Genomic DNA, 25145 nt, shown 5'->3' on the forward strand with positions numbered 1-25145 from the left:
TCAACAGCGTTGATTCTGTGTTTTCAGTAAAGAGCTAGAATCCAACGAATTAGAAAATACTAAAAAAAATAGATAAAAAAGGGAAGCAGTAGTTTTTCTTCATATTTCAGTTTCAACTTTGCTCTTTAATTCGTTTTCAGTTTCGACTTCATTTTGTTAATTTGTGAAACTTCGTCAATTTTTGTTCGCATTTTGGCTTAAAAAAATATACAAAATAAACGTTACAAAGGATCTTTGCCCAACTAAATTACAAAATCTATGGAAGCCAAATGAGAATTGGAAAATTAGATTCTGGTCCTTAGAATCCACGGATCCAAACAAGCTGCTACCTGTTTTGAGTTTGACTCGGTTATTTATTGTAATTTTTGTTCATTTTGGGTCTCATTTACACTTCAAAGTTTTACACTTCAAAAATTATTTGAATTGATTTTTGCTCATCAATGGTTTAATGTAGCTCTCTACTTTTCCTTGAAAACCCTCCTTTGTGGAAAAAATTTTTAAAACTAGTTTCTGTCCATTTTTCACTAACATATTTTTTTCAACGGTTAAAAAAGACTATTTAAAGTCTTCTCTATAACTTTAGGAATCTAGCTGGTTTTTGTCTATACACGAATCTAGATATTTTAGCTTATTATTTACAATTAAGACAAACTGTCAACCAATTTAAATAGCGTGCACTCTTTTGAATTCATATAGAAAATTTTTGTTAGTTTCAAACCTTGGCTTCCTCAAAAATAAACTTCATACCCTACCCTGTTTCTAAAATATTATATTTACATCATTTTGACAACCTGGATTCAGTAACATCCATTTGATTTGGGCACAGTAGTAGCCCTGGACGTCTCAACTTAATACCCTAATTTGTACCTTATCTGCGATATTTTCTTAATCTACAATGTCCCACTTTCATTTTAGTAAAAAACTTCTTTTTTTAAAGTTTTCATGTTTTCAGTTTTCAGTTATTCCCTCTTCATAATTATCGAAAAAAAATTACATAGAAAGCTCGAAAATCTAGCCCAAACAATCACTTTTAATGTTTGGACACACCCCTCCCATCCACCAAAAGAGGGGCATTGACCTTCCACACACCCCAAATGGCAGGTGGACAATTATGCCATTTCACGATTGCAATACATCTATATATATAAAAATAAGTTGTCTGTCTGTGGATGGATGGATGGATGTGTCAGGTGACGTCACCTGAAAAAACTGGATTAGGTGACGTCAAAACTGAAAAAACTAAAAAAAGGCAAAAACTACAAAAAAAACTAAAAACTAATAAAAAAAATAAAAAAGCTAAAAAACTAAAAAAACTATAAAGGTAAAAACCAATAAAAAACTAAAAAAAAAAGTGAAAAAACTAAAAAAAGGCAAAAACTACAAAAAAAAACTAAAAACTAATAAAAAAAGTAAAAAAGCTAAAAAACTAAAAAAACTAAAAAAACTAAAAAAAGGTAAAAAACTAAAAAAAATAAAAAATAAAAAAAATAAAAAATAAAAAAAAACTAAAAAAAAGGAAAAAACTGAAAAATAAGCTAAAATAAAGGTAAAAACCAATAAAAAACTAAAAAAAAAGGAAAAAACTAATAAATGACGACACTCAAAGAGAAAGCGACCAGGACATGTACACCGGGATACAAATGACGACCGGGACACAGGGAATATAAATAACGACCGGGACACAGGGACACAACTACAACGGGGACACCGGGGGAAACAGGGGGATATAAATGACGACCGGGACAAAAAAACTAAAAAGAAATAAAAACTAAAAACTAATAAAAAAAACTAAAAAATCTAAAAATCTAAATAAGCTAAAAAAGAAAAAAAAAGGAAAAAAATAAAGGAGAAAAACAAAACTAAAAAACGAATGTATATACAGACCGGGACACCGGGATACAAATGATGACCGGGACCCGGGACACAGGGAATATAAATGACGACCGGGACACAGGGACACAACTACAACGGGGACACCGGGGGAAACAGGGGGGTGTAAATGACGACCGGGACACCGGGACAGGGAATGGTCGATTAGCAATCACCATCAACAAAGCTCAAGGGCAATCATTAGAATCATGAGGTATAGATCTGAATACAGATTGTTTTCCCATGGACCATTATATGTTGCATGTTCAAGAGTCGGTAAACCTGACAATCTATTTATATGCAAAGACAATGGGACAGCAAAGAATGTTGTATATTCGCAAGTTTTACGTAGTTAAAACCATAAAACCATGACCACTAAAACAGGAAATTTAAAGCTAAAACAGAAATTCATATATATTATTGATAGTCGTAAATTAAAAGGCTATCTCAAAATTCCTGAATTTCTGAAAAACTTGAAATTTCATAAGGGCTTGAATTTCTATTTCACTGCATAAAACAGAAAAAATCTGTTCTGTTAAGGTGTTTGTTAAACACCTTAAACGTTTAAGCTATATAGTTTACCTAATTAAAAGTTCAAAACCGATAAGCAGCCTCAAAATTTTATTCAACACTATTTTGACAATATTATGTAAAAATCTATCAGTCACAGCAAAAAAGATAGAAATTTTCTGCGGCTCAATCTCTTCCATTACTTAATAAAGGCACTAGGACTTTTAATTGCTGCTTAAATAATTTTTCTCACCATTCCAAGTTCAACTTTTATGTTTTTCAACGTAAGAACTTGAAACCTCTGCAAGATTCTCAGTATTGCTGAAAACAATAATACGAGTAGTCAAGATTGTACCCACCTTTTTGTTCTTTTTTTTGGGGGGGGGGTCACTTTTTCCGAAATTACGCAAATTTTCTCATGCTCCAATCTTTTGAAGGTTGCTTAATGAGTTTAACGTACTTGTAATCAGCTTAAGAAACCAATTCCTATTAATTCAACTGAAATTCCAGATTTGCCATCTCTATTCATAAAACTAAGGACTAACATAAAAACTACGCTAATGCATAAATTGAGAATCACATATATATACAAGCAGTAAGAAACGTAATTAAAGCAAAAACATCTTAGAGCAAAATTTATAATCAACAGTCAATTACTATTAACAATAATGAAGTTCCAGGACCCACCCTATTATCTCCTCTGAAGATTCAGCCTACTACTGTAAATAAATCTAAATTAGGATTGATTTCACCTCTATGACTAAACGCAACTAAAATACCATGAGAAAAAGGCGATGAAGATATTTACAGCAACAGTGGCGTCAATACGGAGAGGCATTACTTCCTCCTCCAGATTTTCTAAATTATATCTGAGGGCATTACAATTGAAAAATGCCATTTCTGATAATTTTTCAAATTAAAAAAAAAATACTCCTCCTATATTTTGAAAAACACATTTTACCCCCCCCCCCCCTCCACATTACATAACTAAACACCACTTTAAAGCATCATTAGTTATGATGTTTGTAAGCTTCACAGAGATTAACTAGAGACAGTTTTAGTAGAGGAAAAAAAGGGGCACTTACCCCGGGCACAGAAGTTGTAGGGGCGCAAATAAACAGTCTAACGGTTATAATCATTTTGCAATTTTGGAGATTCTTTTTTTTTTTTTTTAAAATAAAGTAGAAAGCGCAATTTGAATTGAAAATAATTAGTAAATTAGTAACTAAAATAATTTAAATAAAAAATTAATTAACAAATTAATTGTAACTTAATTCACAAATTGAAAATAATTTTGTAATAAATAAAAATCTTGCTAAAACTTGGCTTGAGAACTTTGTGGGAAACAGGAAGGGAGGGGGGGGCGTTTATCAAGATTTTGTCCCGGACACAAGAGATGCTAGAACCACTAGTGTCCATTTAGGATCCGATCTTTTATGATTCTGTGGACGGATTGTCAATTAAACTAAATTAGCTTAATAAACAACTACATTTAATTACTATATAAAAATTCAACCAAGTCGACTTTAATCTTATACTTAAAAGAAGAAAAGCTGCAACTTCCAAAACTTACTCAAATGATATGAACCATATAGAGAAAAATATCCTGATATTGCACTGACTATTTTTTTTTATTCAAACGACATTAGAGGAAAATCTGACGGGAAAAAATTATACGTTAAGTTCTAAATTTATTTCTTAAAACTCTTGAAAATTGTTTATGGAAAAAGTAATTCTTAACGTCACCAGATTCACTCAGTGAAAAATAGATAAAACGAGCTAAATAAAACAAACAAAACAACTAAATAGAATAAACAAGCACGTTTGAGGCAGGCAAAAACCCAATTTTATCGGATGAGGAGAGTTATAAATTTTCTTATACACGGTATTAACCTTTTATTTAAATTGCCGCAATATTCAAGAAAATTTAGGATATAAGGAGAGGCAACCCTGGTTTGAAACTCTTACAAACAAGATGAAAACATCAACAAACAGTAAATTTCCGTTTGTAATACAACCCGTTCAAATTGAAGTTAGTATGGGTCATCCTTCTTCTTCTGAACAATGGGTAAATTTACCATATAAGCAATCCTTCCAGCTAAACTTGATATAGGCTCTATTTTAGCTGCAATTGCAGCAAAGATACCTTAGCACCAAGGTTGCCACCCGATGAGAAATATAATCACTAGATTTTTGTGATTTTTTGGTTATTTTAGTGATTTTCTTCAATGATCTAGCGATTTATGTGCTGCTTTCAAGGGCGTATCTAGGTAGGGGGGGGGGGGAGAATGTAGACATTTGAACCCCTTCCCTCACGAAATCTTTGTCCAGCTCGTAAAGCACAAAAAAAATGAATATAAATAAATTTTGATGCGTTTTTTAAAGTTTTTTTGGCGACCTCTCACCCAACCCCGAAAAAAAATCCTGGATACGACTCTGGCTTATTTAGTGACCTTTTTGCTGAGGCAATATAAAACAAATCACCAGAAATAGTGATGAATCCCTAGTGGTGACAACCCTGCTTGGCACCTATAGCTAAACTATTCTTCAATGTCTCTCAGAGCCGCCGGAAGACATACGAGTGTTGACTCATCTTTTCAAATTCATACACTGCTTCGCTCTTCGTCCTTCTCCCCTGGTTTTCCTATTTTATAGCAAATTTTTATTGTAAAATTGTATCTTTGTTTTAACGAGTTTCTTTAGAAATTTACAAAGCTGTGAGTCAAAAATTCCTCCGTACTTCCGACGATTCCGACAGTGCTTCACACTTCGTCGTTTTTTACCTTCTTTTCTGGTTTTCCTATTTTATATTAAATTTTACTGTAAAATTGTATCCTTGTTTCAAAGGACTTTCTTTAGAAATTTACAAAGCAGTAAATAAGAAATTACTTTAACCCTATAAGCTCAAACAATATTAATAATAGAATTAATCAATTTGGCTTCTGAATAGCTCAATTGAATACCAAATTTCTATTTAAGAAATCCAACACACATACTCTTTACCTTAAAGCGTCTGCTGATTCCGTCAAAATTTTTGAAGTCTTTGAGAACCATATAGAACATTCAGTTAAGCTTTCAACTGTATGAGCACCATCCAACAGGTAAAACAGGTTTCCTTTTCTCACTGTTTGGCATCTTCCCGGCCATTTTGCGGCTCGAAGACCAAGGGCAGACTTCCAAGGCAATCTGAACGGCTCACAGCCAGCAATTGCCGACCCTACAAGACAAACTATCATTAAGGACTTACAATACTTGGATATTACTACTAACAACTCACCGCATGACCATACCACCTGCGGCCAACACAGCTGTGCATACTCCTCCTTTATCCTAATCTATTCAAAGCCTCTTTCTTTACGACCTCCCATGAAGTCCCAATTTCCATTAAAACTTTATTTATGACATCATCCCACACCAACCGCGGATGACCTGCTTTCCATCTAGTCCCTGAGGGTTGGCCGAATAGGACACTGTTCGGCCAACAGTTAATAAAGTTGATAACGTAAATATTAACGATTAGCAATCTTACTTAACTACATTACGAGTTTTCATAAACACTTTAAGTACTTTCACAAATACCTAAGCACTTATGCACTTAAGTTCCCGAATCTTTAGAGCTTGATGAAAACATCTATAAACTCCGCTATAGCCAGTAAACATTTTTATTAATATTACCGCTTCTACTTTTACGGGCCATGAGGTTTCTGCTAATGCTATATAAAATATAGTCCAAAAAACCTCTATATTGATTGGTAATCTTTTATTTAAAAATTCAGTCGGATCTTTATTGGTTATTGCTTTTTTTATTGAATCTCAGCAGATATGTTAAGATTGAATCTATGAGATGACATATTTTATGAGATAACATGACATAAGTACTTTAGGTAATCCTGTATCAATAATCATTGGTATTTTAGGTATTGGGAATACTAATATAAATTAAATGATAATCTTGCTTTGCTCAATTGTCAGTCTTTTTTTTTAATATTGCATATCAAACTCTTCAACAATAATTTGATTGGCTAGAGGAATCCTTCAACAATATTTTGTTAGTTCACGGTACCACAATTATATCTAAAATCGTTCGCCAAAAATTTTTGTTTTGGCCGCAGAAAATCACCAATCTCTACTTAACTCATAAATATAAGACGACACAAGATATCTTTATATACTATTATTGGTGTCGATATAACTTTTGAAATTTTTTGGAAGGGAAATTAATTATACTAAACGTCTAAAACATATGGGAAATTTAGAGGGTGTCAAGTTGCCCTCGGATTGGTTTATGTAACTGACTTGGTTTTGTAAGCCCTTTCCTATCCTTCTTCAAACACAATTTGCTTTATTCCATATATAGTATTCGTATCCGAAGGCCTATTATTTTACCCTAAATATTATTTTTTTTACCCTAAAAATCCAATGCATCACAGAAAAAAATGGCAAAAACTATTTACCGTAAAAAATATGACAAAACAAATCCCATGGCAAAGCATTTCTTCCTAAAATTTCACTGAAGTATTTAGGGAACTTCATTGGAGCATGAGAGTCCTATTCAACGGGGAGAATTCAAGTTTGCACAATAAAAAAATAGGTTGCTTTGGTTTGGTACCTCGGAAAACCACCTCATCATACAAGAATTTTTATAGCATTGGTGATATTACTCTATCTTCACAGAAATGATTGAAACACCAGGGGTTGTGAATTGTGGAAGAGGTGAACACAACTTGTGGAACACAAACTGTGGAAGATAAGGTCACTATTAAAATTCTGCCATAATTTTAGATCAACTTGTGGAGTATGAGTTCTACAGAAGTACGGAGGGAGGGAGGATTCGATTTGTAAGAACTTTTCAATAGAGCTTCGTATTTTAGAACTAAAATAATTTTTGGTGGTGGATTATTTTTAAGTTACACTTTTTTACCTGATCACCACCAAAAATACTTTTTCAGCATTCAAAGGCTATAATACTGTCTTCTTTGAAAAAAACTGAAACATACGGGGCTATGAAATAGGGCATGGCAAACAAAACTTCTAGCAACACAGGCTTTCTTTAAATTTCACTGAAAAACTTGGGGCATTATTGATGTACAAAAGTCCTATGGGGAGGGCCACTTTATCCACTTAAGAACTTTTCATAATGATTGGTGCTTTACCAATTGGTACCATTCTTCGGATTAATCGGGATCGATCAATCCAGTAAGTAAAAGAAAAACAGAGGGATCATACAAGGAAATTGAAATTCGCTTAATCAATCCAAAAGTTCACTGATCTTCTGTGTTAAATTATCAGATACCAAATACTTATTAGCGACCACTGCATGTGATAAGCCACTTTATGGCTCAATACTGTGGCTTAACCACTGAATCTTGCTGATTAGTAACCACTGATGAACAAAAACAATTGAAGCACGCAAACTGTTTTTGTTTGTCTTTTTTTGTTTTGTGATATATTTTAGCTTCCTCATAATTTATCAATTTTATGCTATTGCCAATTTGCAGTAATGAATTCAGATAAAGCCCTAGAAAACAAAAATAAAATAACCTGAAGAATGCCACTTGAGCCAATAACGTGTAAGTTGTAAAGCTAAAGACGCATTCAGTTTTTGAACTTCTCCATATAATCCAAGGTGCGGGGGGTAGGGAAACCATCTATAGGCTTCCAAAGGTGGTACAAAATGGACTTCGGTCTAAAAACAAGTAAGAGTTATTTCATGCTATCAATCAAAACTCCAGAATATACACTGGTAAGGAAGTAAATTATTCAGCAAAATTCAGTAAAATTCAGCAAAAGTAAAAATTCAGCAAAATATTTAGTAGCAAATAATGGAAATCTGCTAAGAAAAAAAAACTAGCTATAGCAAACATTAAAGTCACTTTTTCTAATCAATTACAATAAACTGTTGTAAATTTTAGTAGATGAAGAATATTTTTAAATACATAGATAAAGCTATGTACAATTATTACTCCAAACTACATATTTTCAAAATATGTATCTTACCAATGGAATGTTTTATAGCATATTCCTGTTATTTGTTGTACCGGTTAAGGGCAATTCGGTTCAGTGTATATTTGCATAAAGATGTTTATAATGGATAAAATAATATTTGTATCACCTTCAATATCTTTAAGCTAAAACGACGATATCTCCAAAAAACAAGAAAAGCAAAGCAACAATAAATATCAAAAGCAGCAAGAGCTCCGTCAAGGCCCCAAAGATATAAAATAAATTTTAAGTCATGGAACCTCTAATTATACTGGCAACTAATTGCTGCTGGAAGAAACTTCCAGCAGCTTCCAAGCTTTTTCATAGAATTCTTCGTGAAACATCTTTGGAATCGGCTAGAATCTTTAGAATCAACAATCACTTATCTACCAGGAGACTGCTTACCAGGAGCCTTTTTTACCTAAGGAGGCACGTTTTTTTTACCAGGAGCCTAAATTACCAGGAGCCTGCTTACAACGACACAAAAAAAAAGCATTGAAAGAAAAAAGATTAACTCAAATAGCATCAAAAGATACAACAAAACAGTTTATTACAAGAAGGTACAATTATAATCATTTAAGGCCGTGATTAAGTGAACTCAAAAACATCGAGGTTCAAAATTGAAGTTAGGGTAGCCTTCTGTCTCTCAATTCTCTAGAGACCGTCGATTGTCAAAAACCCTCCAAATATCACTTAGTCATTGGTGGAAATAGCAGGTTAATCATACCAGCTTGTCAATCTGGTCTCTAGGGCGATCTGAAACGATTCTTTCTGGCAAAAAACTTGTAAAAATTTCAGGTAGCTGAAAATATTCTATGGTACTGTTCGAAAACAGAAAATACATCGAAAAATGGTTGCAATCATCTTACAGGTTATTTTCTTCTGCTCATGATAGTACCGATTTTGTTCTAAAAGTAATGTCTTCATAGAGTACACTTGTGAAAAAGAGCTAGACATTTTCTGAGATTTCTAAGGGATTAGAGGAAATAGAGCAAAATCCTAGCAAACATTTTGTGGCATTTTCAAGAAGTTACGGCCTGATATTAAAAACGGTATCTTCCGCCAATGATTACTTGAGTGCTTTTTCAAATATTAATTTCAATTTCAACATGGGATTTTCGAATTCCATCGGTTCACTTAATCACGGCCTTAAACATCAAGGAATAATTTAAAAAGCATGTCAAGAGACAGGATATGGTGTTTTTCAAAAGACACCTTTTGCACTGTAGACGAATAAAAAAAAAGGATCATCAACGTGATATTAATTAATAATAAATTTCGTTTTTGTTTTTTGTTTTTTTTACACTAAATCCTAATAAATATACCAAAGTATGATAAAAATATAATACTTTCGAAATAAACTTGGGATATATATTTGCACATTAAGAGGGGTGGGGTCGGGTATAGCGGGTCTGCATGTCTAATGTGTAAGGCACAATTTTTCTGCATATTATGTAGTAAAAATTGTTTTCTAACTTCACACAGTCCAAATACTTTACCCCCCCCCTAATGTGCAAATATATAGCCTAGATTGTATATTTTCCATTTATTCTGTCACTTCTCTCTGTTTTGTCTCACGCTAAGCTGAAAGAAACTAACAAAAGACGGTTGTTCAATGCGTAAATAAGCAAACAACTCAACCAATAGGGGGTTATTCATACAAGTACCTAAATTTGTTTGACATATTTAATTACAGACGTAGAATCTTCCTGTAAATAACAGCTCTTAGAGAATATAGAGCTCGTCTGTGTTTGCAAATCCCTGTTTATCAAACGAGCCAAAATAAGTTTGTTAAATTTAAACTTAAGAAAACGACAAATTTAAATACAACAATGATACCTTGAGTCTCCAGAATACACAAATTTAATTAAAGCAGTTCTCTACACCAGAACTCCAAAACAGGCTTCTTTGTAATCCATACCCATAAATACAGAGCAATAGCTTAGTTTTCAGATTGAATAGATAGTAGTGTTGTAACTCGTAAAATTGGTCTCGGTAAATTGGGTATTTCACCGTAATATTACACAACCCCGTAAAATTGGTATTTTATCTATTTTACGTAATTTATGTATTTTATGTAATTTACGTATTTAAACTATTTTACCGGTACTTCACGTATTTTACATATTTTACCGGTACCTTGCACATTTTACAACACCTTGCAGTTTTCAAAGCACAGAAGCACAAAGAGGCTGGCAGAAAAAGGATTCAATATAAATATATATATATATATATATATATATATATATATATATATATATATATATATATATATATATATATATATATATATATATATATATATATATATATATATATATATATATATATATATATATATATATATATATATATATATATATATATATATATATATATATATATATATATATATATATATATATATATATATATATATATATATATATATATATATATATATATATATATATATATATATATATGGTTGATAATCACAAGTTAGTTTGCATTCATTCAAGCTTCTCAACAGATGCAAATGGGAGACTCAAACTATGCGACAGACATTAGGATAATAATATTTACTAAGGGGAGATAAATTGTGAAAATATAAATTAAAACAGATAAAAGGCATACTTAAACCACGGCTAAATATTTATTAAAAATAACAGATTTGGCAATATAGAATTTTCGGAATATAGATTCTTTCCCGGTAAAGAAACAATCTTCCTGATATAAAAATCATCTTTATTTCATCTCTTTATCTTCTCTTTTTCTTTATCATCTCTTTATTTATATCATCTCTTTATTTTTTTTTAATCGACAGACAGTCGATTCAGCTGAGAATCTGAATAGGCAACTGCATCTAAACAGAGCCGGCACTCAAAGATAGAAAATAAATATATATTGAAGCCAGGAAAGAGTTTATCATCAATCCGTCAATACATAACCATATATGAGGATATATTACCTCTCTTTCAAAAGCTCTGTCTTGTAAAATATCAACAGCTGACTCAGGTTGTACTACGGTGAACGCAGGTGCTCCGGGTTTCATTATTCCTGCTTTATGCCAAGCAATCTTTTCTACTGTGTCCCCTAATATACTTGTGTGATCTAGACCAAGGGAGGTAATGCCACAAACTACTGGCTGTCTGGAAAATAAATTACTTCGTTATTTGTTTTTTCCAAAAAAAGGGATAGAAAAACGCAATGGAAAAACATAAAAGCTACAATAGACCAAATTTGCATAGTAATTAAAAAAGTTGAAGACTAAAAACAAAACAAAACTGCTGGGAAGTTAAACAGGGGAAAAAATCAAATTAGGGAAACACAATAAGCAAAACATTTTTGTTTCGGTAGCAAAAGTAAAAGAGAAAACATGATGAATTATACAAACCTGAAGAAGAAATAAACCTAGAGGCTGGTTATGAGAGTTTCTACAAACATATAAAACATTTATATATGACAAGATTATATGTTGGAAACCCGAAATACATGTCACTTTATATTTAGCAGTTTATTTTATTTTTGTAACTTCCCTCTTGTATTTGTTAGTTTTACGTCTTTTTTTCGTCCGACTTCTATCTCCAATTTCACTATTTCTTTATTGTTGACATTTATCTTCATTTTGGTACCCCAACAATGGGGCTGAAATATTTAACTTTTACTGCTCACTTCTCACCGTCACTTTGATTTAATTCTTGTCACTGTCCCTCGTATTATAATCCAACGTAGAACGAATATGTTGAGAGGGATCAGGGCATATTTAGTACTACGATTACTACTTTATATCTACTTATTATAACTACTTTATATCTTTAATTCTATGATAAAAACCTAAATAGATACCAGATACTTGCAAAAGTGTAGAGAAAGGGGTTGAACAGAAAGTTGGAATATACTTCCCTCCCTCCATCCACTTTGTACAGGGATTTACTCATTAATTCTGTATTAAGTTAACAAAAACAGTGTTCCAAGGAACCTTTTAAAATGAAAGCAATATCCTTTGGGAAAAAGTGAGCCAGTTTCCAGCGATGTTTTAGAGAAAACCTACTCATTTCCTTGTAAAATCTAAATATTAGAATTCCGTAGTGTCATGAGTGTCACCTTAAAATTATAGTATATTCTCTTGCTTTTTGCTCTACCATCCCTGGGGCCCTGGCAGTACAAAACGAAAAATTCAATTCTATATAACTTAAACACAACATAACAAAAACATTATAAAAATCTACTTATCTCCTTCATTGCTAGCCTGAGAGATCGTACTAATCCATCCACATCCGCCCCTAACTATACTTGCCAGCCATCTTTCATCAGGCATATAATCTCCATATCCTTCCTTTTGAAACTCACTCAGTTCTTCATACTCAACATAGAAAGATAATTGTTATCTATCTGAAAAATACGCTCACGCCGTTCAAAGGATATGCATCTTTTCCACGTGGCCATTCCCAAAATGATCTCTAAACAATGTGAGCTTGGAAAGAGGCTCAAAAAGTATACACCACAAGGCCCTCCAATTGGGTATACTGAAATTGGAACATGACTCTAGTTGCAACAAGATACATTATGTCCATTGTTCTATTTGTCAACGATAACTTTACTTTAAAATGAGCTATTCACATAATTTAAGGGCCCTTAACTAGGGCCTACAAGCAAGCACGTAGCTAAAACTTAACTTTTAGGGCTATATTTTGAAATAATAGCTTCAAAAATGTAGATACGAACTTAAGAGGAACCAAAATTCAAATATGAAACTTGCACTTACCGCGTTTTGATCTATGACAGGCATTTAATCATTAAGAAATCTTCCTAAATGGTCCTTAAGCAATCAAGGATCAAACAGGCACGAAATATTTACACTTATGAAGTCCAAGAAGGGGGTGAAGGAAGACGGGACCCGTGCCTTATTTCTTCTTAATTATGTGCAGAAAGATTTATGGCTAATCCTAATATCAACAACATATAACAGGTACACTATTCTACTGTCATTTATCTATAATGTGTTTTTTTTATTTATTACTCGAATAATTAATCATCCTCTGCCAAAGTAGGTAAATATGAAGTTAAAATACCAAAGTGCTGAGACACTTATAGTGATGGAGATCTAACAGAAGAATCGATTTTTTCACCTCATCGCTCGAATCTCTCCTAAATTTATTCTTACACAATTCCTCTGTAAAAGTCCAAAAGCAAAGAACAATATGAAAACTAGGTAATATGAATTACCTAATGACGTTGGTGCAATCGAACTGTCCACCAATCCCCACCTCAATAACAGCAACATTTACTTCTTCTTTCAAAAAAACATAGAATGCCATGACAGTTAAGAATTTAAAGTAGGCAGGTAAATCAGTTGGATGCTCCTGAAAAAAAAATGTAAGTTCATTTCTAATTAAATACAAAATTTTATTTTTCTCAAGAGTGTAGAATCACCACAGCACTTAGAATGAAAAGACCAACCCTTGTTAAGCAATACAAAGGACAAAATCATCCAGATACATTGCTAGTGTCTATAGAGTGTCAAATTGATGTTAGAAATGCTGTGTCTATTTATAAGGAGAACTAGCAAGCCTGTTGCCCACCATTGCTGAAGTAAGGATCTAACTGTGGTCCCTGCAAACCTTCAGTCCACTGTGGTACCACATGAATTACTCAATAAGATCGTGTTTTAGTTTAGCTTTTTCCAAGCTTTCCAAAAGAATTCTAAGAACAAGATTAACATTCTGCCGATTGGAATAATATCACAAGGATTAATTCTTAATATTTGAACCTGACGCGGTCGCCCAGAAGAACTTAAACTATGCCACATGAGGAAACATTTATAAAAATTTTAATACAAAAATCAAACCATCATAGAAAAAAATCTCACTATCTAGAGAAAATGATTAATGAAACTTGTAAAAGGCCACTAGAGCTGGCAACCGTTATCCAGAAACACAAAATATCACTAAACTGTGAAGCTAAATAAGTCACATAGCTTTTAAAATAAGTTTCAAAGTCACTCTATCAAAGTCATGACAGGTCTATCAAAGTCATTTAGACAAATAAACTTAACCACTTCACATTTGGGATGTCAATATTTCGATATTCACATTTAGCATAAAAACCTTACGTTGAATTTTATATGTAACTTATTATACAACACATTAAATTCAAAACATATGCAACTAAGCGTTTACAGCAAACTGGAAAGGATTTATTGTAGTTTTACAACCAGATGTTCTCCACCTCACCTAGCATTAAAAATTCAGATTTTGTGTACATTTGCTTAACGATTTTTTTCATTTAACTGGGCAAGTATACAGAGTTTTGGCCAGGAGTAAACTGAATCAAGGTGAGCTAGGATCCAAATTCTAGGTGTGGGGAAGGGAGCGAGTTTTCCAGTATACTGTTATTGCATACTGACCAAGAGAGACATTCCAATTTGAACAAAGTTGAAGGAAGCTAAAGCTGTTATCTTAATTGCGCAATTGGGGATTTACTATAGAATTCTTGTCTGTCATCTTTTTTCTTGTCTCATCTTAATTCTTGTCTCTCTTATATCTTATTTCTTGTCATCAGAAAATCTAAATTCTTCATCAGAAATCTGAAATCAGGAAATCTGCGATGTTAATTCATATTGACCATGAGAGACATTCTAATTTCAACAAAGTTGAAAAGAACCATAAGCTGTTATCCTAATTGCACAATTGGGGATTTAGTATAGAATCTTATTTCTTGTCATCAGAAAATATGAATTCTTCATCAGAAACCTGAAATGTTATTTCATAACCAAGAGAGACATTCTAATTTCAACAAAGTGTTAGGAAGCAAAAGCTATCTTCCTAATTGCACAATTGGGGATTTAGTATGGAGTCTTATTTCTTGTCATCAGAAAATCTGAATTCTGCATCAAAAATCAGGAAATCTGAAAACCCAAATTCTTGTCATCAGGAAATCTAAAAAACGAACTGCCAGACTTCAACCTTATCAGGTGGGAAATAAGAACTGACACAAGGATGTGAGAGGGTCTCTAAATAGTTGTAATCTCAACTTCTAATAAAAGCCAATACTGGATCAAAATCAAATTTTGTGGGAGGCAAGAACACGATCCATCATCTGTGGAGGAAGGAAGAGGGGTCCTTAGATTAATGTCATTAGAAAATTTAACAGAGAAGATGGTCAGATCTCAGCCAAACTTTGCAACATGTACAAGCTAGTGCTTTATGTATACCTTTTTGGAATCCAAGCCTAATGCATCCTTCAGGAGGGGGGAGGGGGTACCCATATATTTTTCAGAACTTATATTGTGGTACATTTTCTATCTTTTATAAGTTAGAGACCCATTCGAGCTCTGTGGGGAAGAAAAACGACAACACAAGGCTCTTGCCATCCAAACAGTTTCTGTTTAGGAGTACAATGCCATTCCGAAATCTGTTGGGAGGGTATTGTAAATGCTTGTCATTGATATATCTAAACTAAGAAGACTTTAAGCCCCCTCCAAACGGGGTGCAAAGTAAAATTTAGTGTCCAAGCTATACTATTTGGTGTGCAGACATATTCTAACCTCTATAGAGGTGAGAGGGTTTCATAAGTTCTTGTTATCATGACATCTACCAGAATAAGTTGTTGGATCTCAGTCAAACTTGATATAAAGTAAGAGGAGGCTAATCGTCCTAGTTCTGTCTTTCAGTGTTTATACTTAATTCATATAGATAGCGTTTGATGTATATACATCAACCTTTGTTGACGGGACGGGTTTTCTCTATTCTTTCATCATGAAATCTATACAAACATATAGCCAGGTAGAAGTAAAACGTGATGGTAGGCAACGACTACTTTCTAACTTGCGCTCTCTCGAGGTCCGGAGCAGATGGTACAGCTGTGACTAATAGAAGGCAGGGGTAAATTGTTAGCCAGGACATCTTTTAAAACATGGTGTTGAGTTTCATCACACTTTGATTGTAAATAAGAGCTAAATTATGTATTGTGCCTTTTCTGAATCAAACTACCACCCATCCTCTGCAAGGGGTACTCAAATGATTTTCATGCACTTACCAGAAGATACGGTTCAACTCTCAACCCAAAATGACAGAGGATAAAAGGTAGTGTCTTCGTTTTGCCTGTAAAGGTTGAGGACCAGTCTAAATAGACAAGCTCTTATCAAAAATGTCTTTATCAGCCTAATTAGAAGAGGGCTGGGAGAAACCAATAAACTAAACCTGGTCAACCACTACGGCTATGGTATTCAGTGTCTGTGTAACTGAACCTCTGCAGGGGAATGGGCTACATTTTTCGAGATCTCAGTTCAATTTGATAAAATATAGCAGCTGAAACTTTGATGTGCCTTTACATGTTTTTAATTCCATCAGACAGAGATTGTCGCTTGTGCTATTATAACTACTGCAATATTTCATGGGATCTCAGCACCAGAGATCTAATTAACTTACCTTAGAGACTTACCTTAGAGATCTAATTAAACTTACCTTAGAGTTATCAAGCTTCTCAAAAACTTCCCAGAAATAGTCGGCAAACTTATTTTTTGAAAGGGGCTGTCCATTTATTCTGATTCTTTCGCGAACTGATATTAAATGAGGTGATGAGTAAAACCCTGTTTTCAAATTATGACAGCGAAGAATTGCCTCTGTAAAAGCACAAGTTGAACCTTTACCCTAAAAAGAAATGATTCATCAAATGAAAAAACAGCACAGCACTAAGTTCCTCCCCATTCTGAAAAAACAGCACAGTGCTAAGTTCCTCCCCATTCTGAAAAAACAGCACAGTGCTAAGTTCCTCCCCATTCTGAAAAAACAGCACAGTGCTAAGTTCCTCCCCATTCTGAAAAAACAGCACAGTGCTGAGTTCCTCCCCATTCTGAAAAAACAGCACAGTGCTAAGTTCCTCCCCATTCTGAAAAAACAGCACAGTGCTAAGTTCCTCCCCATTCTGAAAAAACAGCACAGTGCTAAGTTCCTCCCCATTCTGAGCTTTAAATTTGGTGACATGTGAATCGGTTTATTATAACTATTGGCTTATTTTACTGATACAACAAACAGGGTGCAATTAGATCCTACTACGCATCCCCCCCAAAAATAAAGAAGACCAAGGCCTAAAAATTCAAATTTTTCGTTTCTACCCCCCCCCCCTCCTGACCAAGGCAAACACCTCTCTGCGTCTTTAATTATTTTTATTATGTAAGAAAGAACTGGTATGGACAATAATTTTCAAGCATTCTTTTATGCTAGCCCATGACAAATTTATTATATCCAAATTTTGGTAAAAGAGAAACAGAGCAGGAATTTCTAGTAAAGTTTAGCAATCACAATAAACCAAAAGTTGTTGTGGTGTGGTTTTCACAGGGACCTTAAAATAAACAGGGTACTTTACCACTTCCACACACCACATTGGGCTGATTGAACATGCATGATCCTATTGTGTTGGCTATTTATGGTTTTGTTCACTGAAGTTAAATCTCATCAGAACATCCGATATACCCAACATTTGAGCACATGTTGACATTTTAATGTGTGGGTTGGTGCTTGCGCATATGAGGGAGAGAGAGAGGGAAGAGAAGGAGGTAAAGAGAGAGAGGTGGTGTACAGGGGGATATTATACCTGAAAATGTATCTTATATTGGCTTATTAGTGTTGTTGCACAGTTTTAAATATGAATATTCAAACATTTTATATTAAATTTTATACGTGAGCTTTAAATTTAAAACAATTCTTCCTTACTATTATTAATTGTAATTCCTTTTTTCTCTTGTAAGCCAAACAAATTTTTTGGACAAGTTTTGATAATATACATTTAAACAAAGAATAAATATTATCATCACATACCAAAGCAAGTCAAGTCCAGTCTTGACATTTTGAAAGTGCATATACCTGAATAGAGAGATAGTCTTTGTTTGATGTTGGGCGGAAAAATTCCGAAAGAAAATATCTAGTCCATAAGCACTCTTATTTCGCATTTTGTTCCCTACCCCCCCCCCCAAAAAAAAAGAAAAAAACTTTGTTTATCTATTTATCTATATTTGAGAATATAAAGGTTGAACTGAAACTTGTATACTTTTTAGCATGTGCTTGGACTAATTGCTGAATTATATAATTGTCAGGCTATTTCAGCATACGTTGAATGGTTAAAAAAAAAATAAGATATCACATCTTAAGCATGCTGCTTTTGTGCCTGCTCCCCACCCTGGTAGAAAAGTTCTGGGCATGCCTAAAAGTTCTGCCAAAGTTCAGCTAGTACCTTTGTTCCTGATACATGTATGATATTAAGCTTGTCCAAGTCAAAGTGTAGAATCCCCAGCCTTTGTAAATATTTTTCAGTTTGAGGTACATTTAGAGCAGCAGTTCTGTCCTTGTCTTGTTTTGCCCTTTCTAACACAGCTGCATTTGTCTGTAGTGAATTGAGCTTGGCCACAGCTTGCTGGAAGAAACAAAAGATAGAGAAACAAATTACACCGCATTTAACAGGTACATTGATGCAAAGAGTACACAATCTAGAGAAAACAATAAAAATAAAAGTTTTTTCAACTCAAAGCAAGGAGTAACAATAAACTTAAAACAAACAGAAATTATTATGTATATGAGTGGGTCACTCCCTCCTCAGTATTTCACTCTTTGCACTAAAGTTTGACTTTTTGTTCCAAATAGTTAAGAATGGTTCCTAATACACAAGGATCATTTAGTTAGAATAGTACGCTTTTTACAATTCAAAAACACTTTAGCATAAAGAGCAAAGTACTGAGGAAGGGACAACCCTCTCATATATGTAATAATTTCTGTTCGTCTTAAGTTTTAATGTTGTTCCTTGCCTTCAGTTAAAAAAAAAAACTGTCTTATTTATTTAACTTCTAATTGCTCTCTAATCAATGCTGGGAAATTCCGCTTCCCCTCCCATGGAAAATCCATTCCCCCATGTAAACTCCTCCATGGAAAGATCCTCCCATGTAAGCACCCCCACCAGATAATATCTCTATACTTCCCAATAACTAATACTATATGTAAGCAATGGGCAAAGTTCATAACTTGTCGCCCTTTTCTTGGGGGCTCTGGGGGATCAAGTCATCCTCAAAGGCATTATTATTAGATCTTTCGACCATGATGAAGAAAATGGCTATCTCAACATTTTGATTGGACAATTTTGAGTAAAAAAAAGGGGTGGGAGGGTGCCTAGCTGCCCTCCAATATTTTTAGTCCTTTAAAAAGGGCACAAGAACTTTTAATTTCAAATCAAATAAGCCCTCTCCCAATCTTCCAGGGTCACTCGTTTGACATGATCGCCCCTGGGAAAAAAATGAATAAATAAACATACATCTGTGATCTTGCTTCTGGCAAAAAATTTGAAATTCTACATTTCTAAACATAGGAGCTAAAACCCTTAAAGTAGGGTTCTCTGATATTCTGAATTTCACTGAATTAAGATCACTAGATTTATTAGGGGCGTTTCTCCCCTTTTTAAAAATTTGGCAAATTTTCTCAGACTCACAAATTTTGATGGGTTTTTTAAAATTAAACTTCATGAATTTTATATATTTTGGATAAGCATCAAAATTTAATTGTTTTGATGTATCTATTATTATTAAGACTCTGTTTCTAACAGTTTTGGTTACTATTGAGCTGCATTGCTCCTTTTTTACAGTTTGTTATCACAAACCGTTTGATTACTCTTACAACTACTGATTGATATTAGTAAAAAAAAATTAGAGCTATTTTAGAGGTAGGTCTCTTATAAAGGATATAAGAGAATAAAATAGTCCTTAATTACTTTTATTTTTTCCACATATTACAAAGCACATTTTTTTTATTAATATGTTCTTTTTTGGAGAGACTAACTATCATAAGCCCTAGGCTATATATATATATATACAAAAAACTAAAGATTAATAATTGATAAAATTCTTACTTCATAATATGCAAAAATTTTCAATTAATCACAGTCTATGTCTATTTGCATCCATGTTTCTAAATAATTTTTTAATAATATAATTTCATTTTATTTATCTGAAACACAGCATGCAGATTTGAAAAATTATACTGTTTGAATGATAGATTTGCAATGAATATTTACAAATGTTTCAGAAATTGTGTTTTCCATTATGAAAAACATGTTGCAGAACCTCTGTTTCTTTTAATTGTTCAAGTGGTGGGTCTAAAACTTCTTCTTTTGCCTTGGCTTGTCTTTTGTCATTATGAACAAAATATCGCCAAACCTTTGTTTCTTTTAATTGGTCAGGTGGTGGGATAAGAACTTCTTTTTCTTCTAAGAATTTACCTAGTCCAAGTTTTTGATTTTCAAAATTATGGCAGGCATTTATGACCTTACCCATGTCAAAATCCAAAACCCAATCATCATTGCTATCATTTCTCAGACTTCTGACCTATCTATCAATGCTGAATCAATCTCTTATGATGAATTGATGCCTTTTGATTGTATAACATAAGGGAAATGAAACTACAGTTATATAGTCAGCTTTTAACCATTATTTTAACCTTTTTCAACAGCAAGAATAAGAGAAAAGGGCATTATATTTAAGAGTCCATAAGGGGCTTAAATTGAATTTCTGAGTAGCCTGATACAACTATAATATTTAGAAAGAGCGTAAAAAGGCATCAACATGTATGCTCATCTATTCATAGATGAACCAATTTAGTGAAGCTGCTATAGCTATAGCTTCTTTAAAAGCTACACCTTAATGTCTTTAGCTGGCAAAGTCGCAATAGTTGTATCAGCATTAGTAGCAGTATAAGCATAAAACATAGCACCTGTGGTTTCTTCAACATCCCCTTCACCAAACTGAAAGTTTCAGCTTAATCCAGTCAACCATTCCCGAAGCATTTCTGAACCAATTTCTTATAAAGTGCAATTCCAAGAATGTGAAGCTTCTAGACTTTGTTATCAAATGTCCCAGCAAAATGCCAATGATTCCTGTCAGTGCCTTCAGTACCCTTAGTGCCAAGGTGAACTCTTCTCTTGAATAGCTGAGTGACATTGCATCTAAGGTTACTGAGGATAGTCCTAAGCTTGGATCTCCTACTCCAAATACAGAAAAACCATCATATGCTGTTGTTGTAAGGAACCCACACAAGCTCAGTGACCCTATCCTACGCAAGAAAGAACCTAAAAACACTGGATGGTCACAATGGGATCGTGACTCTGAAATCCAAGCCATAAAGCGAAAGCTGGGCTGTGATGGTACATGATAAGCACTCAGCCAACACCCTGGCTGCAGCTGTTACTAGCTCCATTCCAAACATTGAAACCATAGTGATTAATAAAAAGCCTCTAGCAGTTGTCCATGCTAAGTGCTCTAGCAGTTGTCTGTTAGTGCTAATCAAATTGGTTATTCACATACTTTTTGCCTCGACTTTACTGACAAAACTGCTCTGAACACAGTCCTGGAGTTGCGAATCCACATTAGAATACAAAATTTTCCGCGCTAAGCTCTTTCAATCGATTCTGCGTCAATGCTTTCACTGTCAAAGTACTGATCATCTGATTGGAGCTTGTCCTGCTTCACCAGCACATCCCAAGTGTTCCAGATGTTCTGGCCCTTGTGTGATTTCTAAGAAAAACCCTTGCCAAGTCTTGCCAAAATATTCAAATTGTATTATGGAAGACACAAGTTTCAGTCAGAAATACAAAATTCTCCAATCAGCTCTCTACAATGCTAATAAATGAACACCCAAATTCAGTTTAGGTTTGTGCCCCTTAATATTAATGGTACAAAAGACAAGGATCTACTAATCAATGAGCTGCTTGATGATGATATTGTGTTTTTACAGGAGTCCCTTCTCTCTAAAGTGAATGTTGATAGCCTAACGCGTTTTTGGACCCATTATACCTTCTTAAGAGCTGCCCAAAAAACCCATGGTAGACCATCAGGAGGTCAGGCCAGCTATTTCAGACATAACACTCAGCTGATACTATTGCAAAGTGATGCTAACATCTTAGCAATAAAATGTGATGACACTGCATTTACAGACGTTTATATCCCCTGTAATAGAAAAAATGTGCAGTCATTGTCTTGTTTTTCACAAGCATGTAATTGCCAACAAACACTACTTAGCAATCTTTCAAAAAAAAAATACCAAATGGGTTCTCAACAGCAACATGAATACTGACTTATTATCTAATTCTGGCCAATCTCAAATTTTTCTTGATTCACTGCCCAGGATTCCATCTGGCTGATGAACATCTTCTATTTGCTTATATTCACACTTGTGGTGGTCTTTCTTCTAACCTTGATCATGTAATTGTGTCAGATTCAACTATACTTTGATCAATTGTTCATGGGGACAATTATAAGATCAACAATGATCATTTACCAATCAAATGCTAACTATCTTACACTATGGCATTATCTGTGCACCATAGCTCTCCCAAGTATTTCTCAAAGATAAATTGGGAAAATGCCCATGTTCCCCTTTATGTATTGACATTGTCCCAGTTATTATCATCTATTGCAAAGATCTCTAAATACAACTTCTACTAAGATAGATATAAACTCTTATCATCAGCAAACATTATTCTGTCTCAAGTCTGCTGCTAAAAAAGCTGTCCCCTCTGAGCATGTGCAAACGGGTACTCGCAATCCCTTGTGGAAGGCTGATCCTAAAGTGAAGATGGCTAAACAAAAATCTAAGTTCTCGCTCTGCATGTGGATAGCCTATGATTATCCTCCTTCTGGTTCAGACAATGAAATAAAGCAGAAAGTAAAGCAAGAGTACAAGTATTTGTTGCAGAGACTGAGACTGAATGCCTGGGATGATCCCTCCACCAAGAAATCCTGGGGCATGTTATAAACAGTGTAAATTGTTTACCTCCAAATTAATTCCTCTCTTTGGTTATGTGTTTTTTTTCTCATTTTAAAAATATTTTGGCTTCATTTAATGTTAACTTCCAAAATCATTTTAGATAACATATCAACTCAATCCTCCCAATTTGTATCAACCAATATCAAGCGCTATCAATGGAATCTGGTTTTATACTCCAAGCTCTTACGCAATTGAATGATCTGAGTCTTTTGATAGTGATGGTCTTTCCTTCAAGTTTTTTACTTAAAATTGTCCTAAACTACTGAAGAATTTGCAGTTATTGTTTCAGATGTGCTTGGCATAGTCCATTGTGCTAGATAGTTTTTTGGCCGATTGTATATCTTCCATTGATAAGAGGGGTAAGGACCCCAGTGATTGCTTTAATTACTGTCCTATAACTGTGTCTTGTTTTGTTAGTAAGCTATTTGAATATATGCTGCTACTGGCCATTAACTCCAAGTCGGATTTTAAGCCCTTACAGCTTGGTTTTAGAAGAAGTATGGACTGCATTCAAGCTCACCGTATTGTAAGCCAGCTAATGAAACAAGCTGTTGGTAAAAAAAAAATCCCCTGTATTGTTTGACTGTTGATATATCTGGTACTTCTGACAATTTAATTCATTTGGATGGTTTGTTCTCTCTAGCAGCATCAGATGTTGTTTCCATGCTTAAGTACAGGTATGCTAATTCTTCAGTTAGGGTGAAGTGGAATGGTACTGTAGAGGAGCATAATCATATTAAAAAGGCATTAAACAAGGTTCCGCGTTATCTCCAAGCATATTTAAGCGTGTTTTAGCTTTGTGTCTGCAATATCTTCAATCATCAATTTTTTACAATGATAGTTTTTACAAACTGCCAGCAGTTTGGCCATATATCTACCTCTTGTAAGAACTCCTACATTTGCTCAGTCTGTGGTGGAGAGGGACATTCCAGCTCTAAAGATGATCCCTGTAAGAAACCATCAAAATGTGCTCTTTGCAAGTCCTCCAGTCACCCATGCTACAGCTATAAATGCCCTGTGGCTCAATCCCTATTAAACCAGATCCCAAGACAATGACACATCCTATATAAGTTCTATCACGGAATACAAATGGCAAAGTTGTTTATAAAATTCCAATTTTGAACCAATTACTCAAAAATTTGATGTGATCCATCTTCAAGAAAATTTTCTTTAAACAGATAAGAAAGAGCTTCTAAAAATTTCCTTTGATTGCTTTGTATTTTTCTCCCCAGCAATATATACTGCATTATGTGGACGCCCCTCAGGTGGCCTTGCCATTCTGACTACTTTAACATGCAATCAGATTGAATCTGGTGATCATATTCTTGTAGTATCATACTTGGACATTCCAATAATAGACATTTACCTCCCAACAAATTACCATGATGAAAACTTTGATTCAAAGTTTCTAAGTGCTTGCAAAAAAGTGTGCTGACTCATCAAGAAAGTGGAGAAGTCATCTAACTCACGCGTTATAATCATTGGTGAATTTAACTGTGACTTGGCAAACAACACCCTCCCAAGGAGTTCTGGAGCTCTATCCTATTATATTACTCTCTAGTTGAAAAAAATGAAAAGTTTACTTATATAGGCAATAGTTCCTCAACATTAAGCCTTGATCATATTGTCTCTTGTTTTTCCTAGTTCCAAGCTTCCAAGCCATAGTCTTGTGTGAAGACTTTTGCTCTGATCACCTTTCAATCTGTGTATATATTGAGTGCATCTATGCTATCAAAACTTCTAACTTCAAAAAATGGCTCAGTATCCAATACTGGAGTCATTTTAATCACCAGTTATTTGTGTTAGAGTATGACTTGCTATTTAATAAAATCAAGGTTCCATTTTTTCTCCTTAGCCCCGACTGTACTTCTTATCTTAGTGAGCATTAGACTGAGATTCAGATTACCAGTTATCTTGTGAAAATAGATCATGCACTTTGATGTTTGGAACTTATTGTGGTTCCAACTAGATGTGTTCACAAAAAACAAGAGCTAAGAGCTC

General features: G+C 33.9%; 1 protein-coding gene across 3 annotated transcripts in view; it reads right to left on the minus strand.

The window, feature by feature from the left end:
* The window catches only part of LOC136037003 (folylpolyglutamate synthase, mitochondrial-like), a 43232-nt gene that overhangs the window by 17400 nt on the left and 687 nt on the right, over positions 1 to 25145 (minus strand). For 2 of the 3 annotated variants that reach the window (XM_065719406.1, XM_065719405.1), the window contains exons 2-7: positions 18574 to 18753; positions 16809 to 16994; positions 13570 to 13706; positions 11312 to 11492; positions 7921 to 8065; positions 5383 to 5596 (exon numbers count right to left, since the gene is read on the minus strand). In XM_065719406.1, coding sequence (XP_065575478.1) covers positions 5383 to 5596; positions 7921 to 8065; positions 11312 to 11492; positions 13570 to 13706; positions 16809 to 16994; positions 18574 to 18753 — 1043 coding nt within the window. The remainder of the gene's footprint in view (positions 1 to 5382; positions 5597 to 7920; positions 8066 to 11311; positions 11493 to 13569; positions 13707 to 16808; positions 16995 to 18573; positions 18754 to 25145) is intronic. The other variant, XM_065719407.1, reaches the window with a different exon arrangement.

The sequence above is a fragment of the Artemia franciscana genome, chromosome 16 (assembly GCF_032884065.1).
Source record: "Artemia franciscana chromosome 16, ASM3288406v1, whole genome shotgun sequence".
Lineage (NCBI taxonomy): Eukaryota > Metazoa > Arthropoda > Branchiopoda > Anostraca > Artemiidae > Artemia > Artemia franciscana.